This window comes from Loxodonta africana, chromosome 7, assembly GCF_030014295.1.
Source record: "Loxodonta africana isolate mLoxAfr1 chromosome 7, mLoxAfr1.hap2, whole genome shotgun sequence".
Lineage (NCBI taxonomy): Eukaryota > Metazoa > Chordata > Mammalia > Proboscidea > Elephantidae > Loxodonta > Loxodonta africana.
In genome coordinates, this window is record NC_087348.1 from 112,492,806 (window position 1) to 112,505,343 (window position 12,538).

The following is a 12,538-nucleotide window of genomic DNA, read 5'->3' on the forward strand; positions in this document are numbered from 1 at the left end:
AAAAAACACAAAATAATAAATGTTGGAGAGGCTACGGAGATATTGGAACTTTTATACACTGCTGGTGGGAATGTAAAATGGTACAACCACTTTGGAAATCTATCTGGCATTATCTTAAACAGTTAGAAATAGAACTACCATACAACCCAGAAATCCCACTCCTCGGAATATACCCTAGAGAAATAAGAGCCTTCACACAAACAGATATATGCACACCCATGTTTATTGCAGCTCTGTTTACAATAGCAAAAAGCTGGAAGCAACCAAGGTGTCCATCAACGGATGAATGGTTAAATAAATTGTGGTATATTCACACAATGGAATACTACGCATCGATAAAGAACAGTGACAAATCTGTGAAACATTTCATAACATGGAGGAACCTGGAAGGCATTATGCTGAGCAAAATCAGTCAGAGGCAAAAGGACAAATATTGTATAAGACCACTATTATAAGATCTTCAGAAATAGTAAAAACTGAGAAGAACACATACTTCTGTGGTTACGAGGTGGGGAGGGAAGGAGGGTGGGAGAGGGTTTTTTACTGATTATTTAGTAGATAAGAACTGCTTTAGGTGAAGGGAAGGACAATACTCAATACATGGAAGGTCAGCTCAACTGGACTGGACCAAAAGCAAAGAAGTTTCCAGGATAAACCGAATGCTTCAAAGGTCAGCGGAGCAAGGGCGGGGGTTTCGGGACCATGGTTTAAGGGGACTTCTAAGTCTATTATGAAAACACTCTGCATCACACTTTGAAATGTGGCGTCTGGGGTCTTAAATGCTAATAAGCAGCCATCTAAGATGCATCAACTGTTCTCAACCCACCTGGATCAAAGGAGAATGAAGAACACCAAGGTCACACGATAACTAAGAGCCCAAGAGAGAGAAAGGGCCACATGAACCAGAGACCTACATCATCCTGAGACCAGAAGAACTACTTGGTGTCCGGCCACAACCGATGACTGCCCTGACAGGGAGCACAACAGAGAACCCCTGAGGGAGCAGGAGATCAGTGGGATGCAGACCCCAAATTCTCACAAAAAGACCATGCTTAATGGTCTGACTGAGACTAGAGGAATCCCGGTGGTCATGGTCCCCAAACCTTCTGTTGACCCAGGACAGGAATCATTCCCGAAGACAACTCATCAGACATGGAAGGGACTGGACAATGGGTAGGAGAGAGATGCTGATGAAGAGTGAGCTACTTGTATCAGGTGGCCACTTGAGACTGTGTTGGCATCTCCTGTCTGGAGGGGAGATAGAAAGGTAGAGAGTGTTAGAAACTGGCAAAATTGTCACGGAAGGAGAGACTGGAAGGGCTGACTCATTAGGGGGAGAGTAAGTGGGAGTATGGAGTAAGGTGTATATAAGCTTATATGTGACAGACTGACTTGATTTGTAAACGTTCACTTAAAGCTCAATAAAAATTATTAAAAAAAAAAAAACTATAGTCCAACAAATTTGAAAACCTAGAGGAAATGGACAAATTTCTAGAAACACACAACCTGCCCAAACACAAAATGATGCTCAAAATCTAAAGAGGCTCCATAATAAGAGAAGAGATTGAAAAGGTAATTTTAAAAAGTCCTAGCAAAAAAAAAGCTCTGGCCCAGATGGCATCACTGGAGAATTCTACCAAACATTCAGAGAAGAGCTTACACCAGTACTATTCAAACTACTGCAGAACACAGAAAAGGAAGCAATACTTCCAAATTCATTCTATGACACCAGCATAACCCTGATATCAAAACCAGGCAAAGACACCACAGAAAAATTACAGACCAATATCTCTCATGAATACAGATGCAAAACTTCTCAACAAAATTTTAGCCAATATATTTCCACATCATATCAAAAAAATACTATACCACGACCAAGGAGGATTCATACCAGGCATGCAAGGATGATTCAACATTAGAAAATCAATCAACATAATCCACCACACAAATTAAAAAATCACATGATCATCTCAATCAATGCAGAAAAGGCATTCAACAAAGTCCAACACCCATTCCTGATAAAAACTCTCAATAAAATAGGTATAGAAGGGGAATTCCTCAACATAATAAAGGGCATCTATACAAAACCAACAGCAAACATCATTCTTAATGGAGAGAGGCTGAAAATATTTCCCTTGAGAACAGGAACAAGACAAGGATGCCCCTTATCACCACTCCTATTGAACACTGTGCTGAAAGTCCTAGCTAAAGTAATAACATAAGAAAAAGAAATAAAGGGCATCCAAATTGGTAATAAAAAAGTAAAACTGTCCCTATTTGCAGATGATATGACACTATATATAGAAAACCCAAAAGAGTCCATGAGAAAACTACTAGAACTAATGGATTCAGCAGAGTGGCAGGATACAAGATAAACATATAAGAATCAGCTGGATTCCTATACACCAATGCAGAAAATGAAAAAAGGAAATCAAGAAAACAATACCATTTATAACAGCCCCTAAAAAAATAAAATACTTAGGCATAAATCTAACCAGGGATGTAAAAGACCTATACAAAGAAAACTACAAAACACTGCAGCAACAAACCAAAAGAGACCTAAATAAATGCTCATGGATAGGTAGACCCAACACTGTGGAAATGTCAATTCTACCCAAAGCAATCTACAAATACAATGCAATCCCGATCCAAATACCAACAGCATCCTTTAGACAGATGGAAAAACTAATCATTAACTTTATATGGAAAGGGAAGAGGCCCCGGATACATAAAGCACTACTGAAGAATAAAGTAGGAGGACTCGCACTACCTGAGCTCAGACCCTACTATACAGCTAAGGTAGTCAAAACAGCCTGGTACTGGTACAACAACAGATACACTGACCAATGGAACATAGTTGAGAACCCAAGAGTAAATCAATCCACCTATAGTCACCCGACCGTTGACAAGGGCCCAAAGTTCATCAAGTGGGGAAAAGACAGTCTTTTTAACAAATGATGCTGGCAAAACTGGATGTCTATCTGCAAAAAAAAAAAAAAAACAGGATCCACACCTCACACCATACACAAAAACTAATTCAAAACGGATCAAAGACCTAAAAATAAACCAAAAGCTATAAAGGTCATAGAAGAAAAAATAGGATCAACGCTAAAGGCCCTAATACAAAGCACTAAAAGGATACATAACTAACAACATACAAACTCCAGAAGATAAGCTAGATAACTGGGATCTTCTAAAAATTAAATACTTATGCTCATCAAAAGACTTCACTGGAAGAGTAAAAAGAGAACCTACAGACTTGGAAAAAATTTTTGGCTATGGCAAATCTGACAAAGGTCTAATCTCTAAAATCTACAGGAAAATCCAACACCGCTACAGCAAAAAGACAAATAATCCAATTAAAAAATGGATAAAGGCAATGAACAGACACTTCACCAAAGAAGACATTCAAGTGGCTAACAGATAAATGAGGAAATGCTTGTGATTTACAGAGATGCAAATCAAAACCACAATGAGATACCATCTCACCCTGGCATTACTGGCACAAACAAAATAAAACAGAAAATAAATGTTGGAGAGGCTGTGGGGAGACTGGAACTCCTAGGCACTGCTGGTGGGAATGCAAAATGATACAACCATTTTGGAAAAAGATATGGCACTTCCTTACAAAGCCAGAAATAGACATACCATATGATCCAGCAATCCCACTCCTAGGAATACATCCTAGAGAAATAAAAGCCATCACATGAAAAGATGTATGCACACCCACGTTCACTGCAGCACTGTTCACGATAGCAAAACAATGGAAACAACCTAGATGCCCATCATTGTTGAATGAGCTGTATGGCAGAGTAATGCAAATATGTTGGAAATAAACTATCCAAACTTCTTTGCCCAGAATTTTACAGTGAACAATTAAAAGTTGTTTATATAGGAAGCTCTGTTGACAAGTCAGAGTTCAGGAAATGTCACTCATTGTTTTTTTTTTTTAAGATTTTTTTTTTAATTGTACTTTAGGTGAAGGTTACAGAACAAACTAGCTTCTCATTAAACAATACACATATTATTTTTGTGACGTTGGTTACCAACCCAAAGACGTGAACACTCCTGCCCTCAACCTGGAGTTCCCTATTACCAACTTTCCTGTCCCCTCCTGCGCTCTAGTCCTTGCCCCTGGGCTGGTGTGGCCCTTTAGTCTCATTTTGTTTTATGGGCCTCAGGAGTGACTTCGTTACTGAGCTAAAAGGGTGTCCAGGGACCATACTTTTGGGGTGTCTCCAGTCTGTCAGGCCAGAAAGTCTGGTCTTTCTTTTTGAGTTAGACTTTTGTTCTATATTTTTATCCAGCTCTGTCTGGGGCCCTCTATTGTGATCCCTATCAGGGCAGTCACTGGTGGTAGCTGGACACCATCTAATTGTACTGGACTCAGTCTGATGAAGGCCACGGTAGATATGGTCCATTAGTCCTTTGGGCTAATCTTTCCCTTAAGTCTTTAGTTTTCTTCATTATTCCTTGCTCCGGAAGGGGTGAGAGCAGTGGAGTATCCTAGATGGCCGCTCACAGGCTTTTAAGACCCCAGATGCTACTCACCAAAGTAGAATGTAGAACGTTTTCTTTATAAACTCTGTTATGCCAATTGAGCTAGATGTTCCCTGAGACCATGGTCCCCACAGCCCTCAGCCCAGCAATTCGGTCTCTCAGGGAGTTTGGATTTGTCTATGGAGCTACCATGGCCTTGCCTTGTAGAGATTTTGCTTGCTTCCCCAGTAGCCAATGAAAATATTATGGATCACAACGGTTCAACGCACAGTGGGTGAAAATGGGGATGGTGCAGCAGTAGCGCTAGTGGACATACTTGTCCTGTTCCTGACTTCATTAGGAATGCATCCCACTCTTCCCACTACAACTGGTGTTGTCTTTTGGGCTGACATCTGCATGCACACCTATAGTCACATCATATCAAGAAATTATCCATATATTCCTATTCTATTGAATTTTTAAAAAATCAAGAATGCATTTTAAATTTTGCCAAATACCTTTTCAGCACTTCAAGATTAGCATGTGGCTTTTGTCCTGAGATCTATTTATATAATTAATTTAACAGCTTACTTGATAGTGAACCCTCTTTAATATTCTGAAAAATACTTTTAAGCAATGTATTATTCTTTTATTATGCTGCTGGATTCTGTCTGCTAACATTATAGTTAGAATTTTTACATCATTATTTATTGAAACTGATCACTGGTTTTCCTTTTTTTGTCAGATTTTGGCATTAATATTATATTCAGTTAAGTTGTCCTCTTTTTATTCTCAACAGTTCTTTTATAATTATTTTATTCTTCAAGGGAAAAACCATTGAGGTTTTCTAAATTTTGTGGGATCTGTTTTCCTAAATTATATTTTTCTGGAAAAATTGTTTTCTATTCAAATTATTATGAAAGCTACTACCTTAAAAATTATTTTGAAATTATAAACCTAGCCTCATACCTATAGGCCTGAGGTGAGCTAACACTTTATAAATAAAATAACTAACTTTGAGTAAGTTGAAACTCTATAAACTAGAAATACTTTATAAGGTGGATTCTCTAAATCTCATCTATTAAAAGATGCTTGTTACATCCCTTTAAAATTTCCTTCTAATAAAGCAAAACTCTCAGATACAAGTAGGGCCTTTAAAAATTATTGAACATACCGATTTTGTGGAGACACGTTTTACCAACATACAGTAGATGGTAGTATAAATGAGAGGACAGACAAACATGACTAGAACCTGGCTCCCTGGACAGCCTTTCTACTTGGAATACATTTTACATTATTAGTTTTTCCAGTAGTCCAAGGTGTCACTACTAAATCAAATAAAATGCTGTTGGAAAACCATGTGGAAGAACACTACATAACTTATAGATTGAAATTTCATTTATCAAACATTTTTGAATCATAAAATATAATTTCAATTAGATAAATCTATCATTTAAATGTTATATAACCACTAGATATTTCCTAGTTAAAAAAAAACTTGCAGTACATTATTTAGTAATGTTATTAGTTCAAGGAAGAGAAGTATATATGCTTTAAGCCAATCCAACATAAAAAACTCAAATGCATAATAAATCAAAGGATAGTTCATTGCAAATATATTCTTCAAAGAATTACTGAAAATAGGTAGCCCCATGCCATCCATAAGCAGCCAATTATGAATGTATCTATTACATACTAGTTAGGCTCATATAGTATTTCCCAAAACTATATTCTAAAGAAAAAGATTTATCATTAAGGCATAAAGTTCCCTCCAATTTAAGGGGAAAAATGCCTATTTTAAGTCCCTTTGCATCTGATGGGTGAAAGCAGAAATATCAGAGCAAAATAACACTTGATATTACAGCCATCACCAACAAAACTGTGGAAAACAACCTAGCACGTTTACCTTAATAAGACAAATAATTAATGGTGCTCTTTACATACAACTAACTCTAACGGTATTAGGCTATAGAAAAGCACTTCTTTTCATCCCCACTGGCAGTTCAATGAAGGATTTTAGTTTATCTTCTCATTCTGTAGAGTACTAAAGATTTATGTTTTCCAGTACATATGTGGAGACCTGGTGGCACAGTGGTTAAGTGTTTGGCTGCTAACCAAAAGGTCGGGAGTTCGAATCCACCAGCCACTTCTAGAAAAACTCTATGGGGCAGTGCTACTCTGTCTTACAGGGTCACTGTGAGTACATATGTAATTATAGTCTACTAAAAGCAGAGAAGAATACTATCAAAGTCAAGAACTTTTCAAGTAAGAAATAGAAGGATCAACAAATTGATCAATAACAGAAATAAGCAGTACTTAATACATTTTGCTGGTTCAATGGAAATTAAATACTAGTCTCAGTTTCTTTATAATTCAGAACATCTCATAGTAGCCCCGCTTTTAAAATGAAAGGTATTTACTGTAGTGCGTGGTGGCCTTTGGCCAGTTCTATCCACTCTTTTCCTTCCCCTTTAGGATGCCGATATACCAGGTAATGGCCAACAAGGCATGTACAGGAAGAGATGACTCATCTTTCCAAGTGTTTGAGTTCCACCAAGACGTTTTGAAACAATGATTCAAATGCCAGATGGAGACTTGGACATAGCCAGCATAACCCAAGCTGATAAACTTACTACTTTAAAAATTTTGGAACACTAAAAGGCATTATGTTCAGTGCAAATCCAGCTGAGCCTCCACTCTCACTGAGTGCTGCACAGCCTGCTCTGTGAACATTACAAGGTTCTATTAGCTGTTCACACACATTTATCAGTAAAGAGTCTGCCCAAAAATCTATTTGAAAGCTTTGGAGAATAAAAATTTTTTAAAAAGTCTTATTGAAGTATCAGTTTTTGCTTTAATTTGGAAGGATATGTCAAGGACTCAAATGAAGTTCAGTGTCCAGTGATGTGTACAAATGAAATAACCAAAAACAAAACAAAAAAAACAACCCAAATCTACTGCCGTCGAGTTGATTCCAACTTATAGCAACCCTATAGGACTGAGTAAAACTGCCTCATAGGGTTTCCAAGGCTGTAAATCCTTATGGAAGCAGACTGCCACTTCTCCCGTGGAGCAGCTGGTGGGTTCAAACTGCTGTCAAGTGCTTAAACCACTTTGCCAGCAGGGGTCCTTCCCAAATGAAGTAGAAGGGAATACTGCATGGTTTTTGTTCTCTTTGTTCAGACCATAATGCTGTAAAATGTAACCTTCAGAGATGATTGAGTAGATACAGCTCAAAGAAGCACCTGATAAAAAACTTCGAATCTATGTGCCATGAGCACAGCTCTTGAAAGGAATGCCCCTGGCTTCTGGGAATAAAGTCATGATAGCAGATGTGGTGTCGTCTGTGCTTCAACAGCTAGTAGTGCCCATGTAAAGGTGGCAGCCAGTGCGCACAAATGGATGAAGTCACAAAAAATTCTAACCCCTTTTCACACTGCCCAAGCTCCTTCAGTAGCTGATTTCAAAAAAAGGCACATTTTTAGATTAGAACAGTTTCGTGCTTATTAGAAAAAGGACTTTTACTAAAACCAACGACTTTTTATTCAGTACGGTTGTCAAAGTATCAATAAAGGTGACATAAAAACATCTCAAAACATTTTAAAATATCTTTTTTCCCTACTGAATGTTTCATTAGTCATCAGAGTATGGGCTTAACTACTTCATTCCTCAATATGATGTAATTCACTGAAATGATAACTTTGAAAAATAACACTTTTATCTACTTCTTCCAGCTTAGCTTTTCTCTTAAAAAAAAAAAATACCCTTTATAAGACAATGTGCTACATTCTATTTTGGTGAGTACCGTCCAGTGTCTTAAAGCTTGTGAGCGGCCATCTAAGGTACTCCACTGGTCCCACCCCTTCTGGAGCAAGGAAGAATGAAGAAAACTAAAGACAAAAGGGAAAGATTAGTCCAAAAGACTACTGGACCACAACTACCACAGCCTCTACCAGACCGAGTCCAGCACAACTAGATGGTGCCTGGCTACCACCACCGACTACTCTGACAGGGATCACAATAGAGGGTCCCAGACAGAGCTGGAGAAAAATGGAGGAAAAAAAACTAACTCACAAGAAAGACCAGACTTACTGGTCTGACAGAGACTGGAGAAATCCCAAGAGTATGGCCCCTGGACACCCTTTTAGCTCGGTAATGAAGTTACTCCTAAGGTTCACCCTTCAGCCAAAGATTAGACAGGCCCATAAAACAAGACTAAAGGAGCACACAAGCCCAGAGGCAAGGAATTAAAGGCAGGAGGGAACAGGAAAGCTGGTAATCGGGAACCTAAGATTGAGAAGGGGAGAGTGTTGACCTGTCATGGGGTTGACAACCAATGTCACAAAACAATATGTATATTAATTGTTTAATGAGAAACCAATTTGCTCTGTAAGCCTTTATATAAAGTACCATTAAAAAAATACTTTTTATAAATATATGTATAAGCTCAACCCCAAGCTGCCCAATGCAATTTACAGACTTGCCCAGAATTTCTAGCTCCACCATTCCCCAAGCAGAATAGTCCAAGACAGTTACTAATTTCTTACACAGAATTTCCAAAGCTGCTTTCTCTCTAGAACACCAGTAATCTGGTCCCTGGTATCATTCTTGGCAATCCCATGTTAGTTCAGTGTTACAGTCCTCCTTTCATTTGTAGTTATAATAATAATGATGGTAATGACAAAACTTCCAGCTACTTTATTAATATTATTGTTAAACCCCACAAATATGCCATAAGGAAGTCATACATTCATTTCATAATTAAAGACAGAAGGGCTCAAAGATGTAACTTTCCTAAAGTCACTAAGGAAGTAAGTGGTAGCCTGAGTTTGAATACCTAAATGTGTTTGACTCCAAAACTTAGACTCTTTCCACTATACCAAACTCAAGCTCTCTCTCCGTAAGTCTCCATTATTAATACTTCTTTAAAGAGGCACTTTGTAATGTGAAATGTTAATGAGAGATTACATACACTCCTTCAAAAAATAAGTAAAATAAGCCACTGAAATTATTAAAGATCAAAACAAAACCCTCACCTGTAGGTAGTCATGTATAGTTATGCTGTTAAATATATTAAAAAAAAAGCAGAAATAAAAAACCCAAGGAAAACTAGAACCAAAGTAAAATGTGTATCAGCTATGTGTTGTTATTGTTGTTAGGTGCCATCAAGTTGGTTCCAATTCATAGTGACCCTATGTACGAGAGAATGAAACACTGCCCAGTCCTGATCCCCATAATTGTTATGCTTGAGCCCACTGTTGCAGCCACTACATCAATCCATTTCATGAACAGTCTTCTTCTTTCTCACTGACCCTCTACTTTACCAACCACGATATCCTTCTCCAGGGACTGGTCCCTACTGATAACATGTACAAAGTATGTTAAACAAAGTCTCACCATTCTCGCTTCTAAGGGGCATTCTGGCAATACTTCTTCCAAGACAGATCTGTTGGTTCTTCTGGCAGTCCATGGTATATTCAATATTCTCTGCCAACACCATAATTCAAAGGCATCAATTCTTCTTTTGTCTTCCTTATTTATTGCCCAGCTTTTGCATGCATATAAAGCGACTGAAAATACCATGGTGGGAACGGTTGTGTGTCAACTTGGCTGGACCATGATTCTCAATGGTTTGGCAGTTATGTAATGATATAGTCATCTTCCATGATGCGATCATCCAATCAGTTACAAGCAGAGTCTCTTCAGGGGTGTGGCCTGCATCCAATACATATACACACAGACATTCTGGCAAAACTCGCTTGCTTGCTCTAGATTGTGCATCTGGCTCATCATCTGATCTCCAGTTCTTGGGACTTGAGCCAGCTGCCTACTGTATTGCCTGCTGATCTTGGGATTCATCAACCTCCATACCCTGTGAGCCAGTGGCCTCCCACATTGCCTGCCGATCTTGGGATTTGTCAGCCTCTGCTGCCTCTGACACAGAGAGGCCTGACATATGACCTGCTGATTTTGGGTTCATCAGTCCCTGCAGCTATGTGAGTCAGGGGAATCCTGCAAGCTGACAACCTGACCCACGAACTTGGGACTTGCCACCTCTACAATCGTGTGAGCCATTTCTTTGAGCTAAATCTCTCTATACACAGATACATGTATGCCTCACTGGTATTGCTCCTCTAGAGGACTCAGCCTAAGACACATGGGTTGGGTCAGGCACACCTTAGTCCTCAAAGTGACATCTTTGTTTTTCAACACTTTAAAGAAGTCTTTTACAGCAGATTTTCCCAATGCAGTATGTCCTTTGATTTCCTGACTGCTGCTTCCATGAGCATTGATTATGGATCCAAGTAAAATGAAATCCTTCACAACTTCAATTTTTCTCCATTTATCATGATGTTATTTATTGGTGCAGTTGTGAGGATTTTTGTTTTCTTCATGCTGGAGTATAATACATACAGAAGGCATAGTCTTTGATTTTCATCAGTAAGTGCTTCAAGTCCTCTTCACTCTCAGGCAAGGTTGTGTCATCTGCATATTGCAGGTTGTTAATAAGACTTCCTTCAATCCTGATGCTGCATTCTTCTTCACATAGTCCAGCTTCTTGGATTATTTGCTCAGCATAAAGACGGAATAAATATGGTAAAAGGATACAACTCTGACACACACCTTTCCTGACTTCCAACCACACAGTATTCCCTTGTTCTGTTCTAACAACTGCCTCTTGGTCTACATACAGGCTCCTTGTGAGTACAGTTGCATGTTCTAGAATTTCCATTCTTCACAGTGTTATCCATAACTTCTTTTGATCCACACAGTCGAATGCCACTGCATAGTCAATAAAACTCAGGTAAACATCCTTCTGGCACTCTCTGTTTTTAGCCAAGATCCATCTGACATCAACAACGACACCTCTCATTCCATGTCCTCTTCTGAATTCGGCTTGAATTTCTGGCAGTTCTGTGTCGATGTACTGCTGTAACTGCTTTTGAATGATCTTCAGCAAAATTTTACTTGCGTATGATATTGTTTGATAATTTCTGCATTCTTTTGAACCACCTTTGGAATGGGTAGGAAGAAGGACCTGGCTATCTACTTCTTAAAACACTGGCTGGTGAAAACCTTGTGAACAGCAGCAGAACATCAACTATGTAAGGGGTCCATTAAACAGCTGATTTAAACATACACTTATATTTTAACCACCACTAATGTCATATTCAAAATAATAATTTGATTGATTTTTTAAGTGTGTTAGGATCTGGTTTATGTTTTTCTTATATAGTAGTAGAATAAACGATTTTTAAACCAAAAAGTATCCTGGCTAGATGAATAAAATTGTTTTTAAAATATTGAAAAATATACTTTAAGTAATCTCATTATAAGAAATTTAACAATAAAATAAAAAATTTAACAATTACTATTTATTACATATACGTATGTAGTGATACTTACAAGTAATAGTAACCAAGAAGGACCTTATCCCGAATTCACAAATTTGCTTCCATTTTGCATGAAATTTGGATGTGACCACAGGAATAAGGATCTCTGCTGGAACATAGAACTGAATTGAATATGTCACAAAAATGCCAAAGGAATATAGAATTTTCACTGATTGATATAACCTGTTGAAAAAAAAAGTTCAAAATTTAGTCATTCTTAATATGAATCTAGCTATCTTCCTTTTTATTTTTAATGTTAAAAAAAAGATGGAAACAACCTAAGTGCCCACCAAAAGATGAATGGATAAACAAATTATGGTACATACACACAATGGAATACGATGCAATGATAAAGAAAACTGATGAATTCCTGTAACACCTCACAGCCTCGATGAACCTGGAGGGCATTATGGTGAGTGAAGTAAGTCAATCACAAAAGGACAAATATTATATGAGACCACTATTAAAAAAACTCAAGCAAAGGTTTACATGAAGAAACAATCTTTGAAGGTTGCCAGGTAAGGGAGGGGTGGTGAGGGGAAACCACTAACTAGATAGTAGACATGTGTTAACTTTGGTGAAGGGAAGGCAATACATAATATATGGGACATCAGCACAACATGACTATGGCAAAGGAAGCCACTGAGAGACAGGAAAACCAGACG

General features: G+C 38.1%; 1 protein-coding gene across 5 annotated transcripts in view; it reads right to left on the reverse strand.

The window, feature by feature from the left end:
* SLC36A4 (solute carrier family 36 member 4) overlaps positions 1-12,538 on the reverse strand; it is a 66,615-nt gene that overhangs the window by 15,679 nt on the left and 38,398 nt on the right. For 4 of the 5 annotated variants that reach the window (XM_003415584.4, XM_010595381.3, XM_064288822.1 and 1 more), the window contains one exon: positions 11,887-12,056. In XM_003415584.4, the coding sequence (XP_003415632.1) occupies positions 11,887-12,056 (170 nt within the window). Of the gene's footprint in view, positions 1-281; positions 1,249-11,886; positions 12,057-12,538 lie in introns of those variants that run through there. The other variant, XM_064288823.1, reaches the window with a different exon arrangement.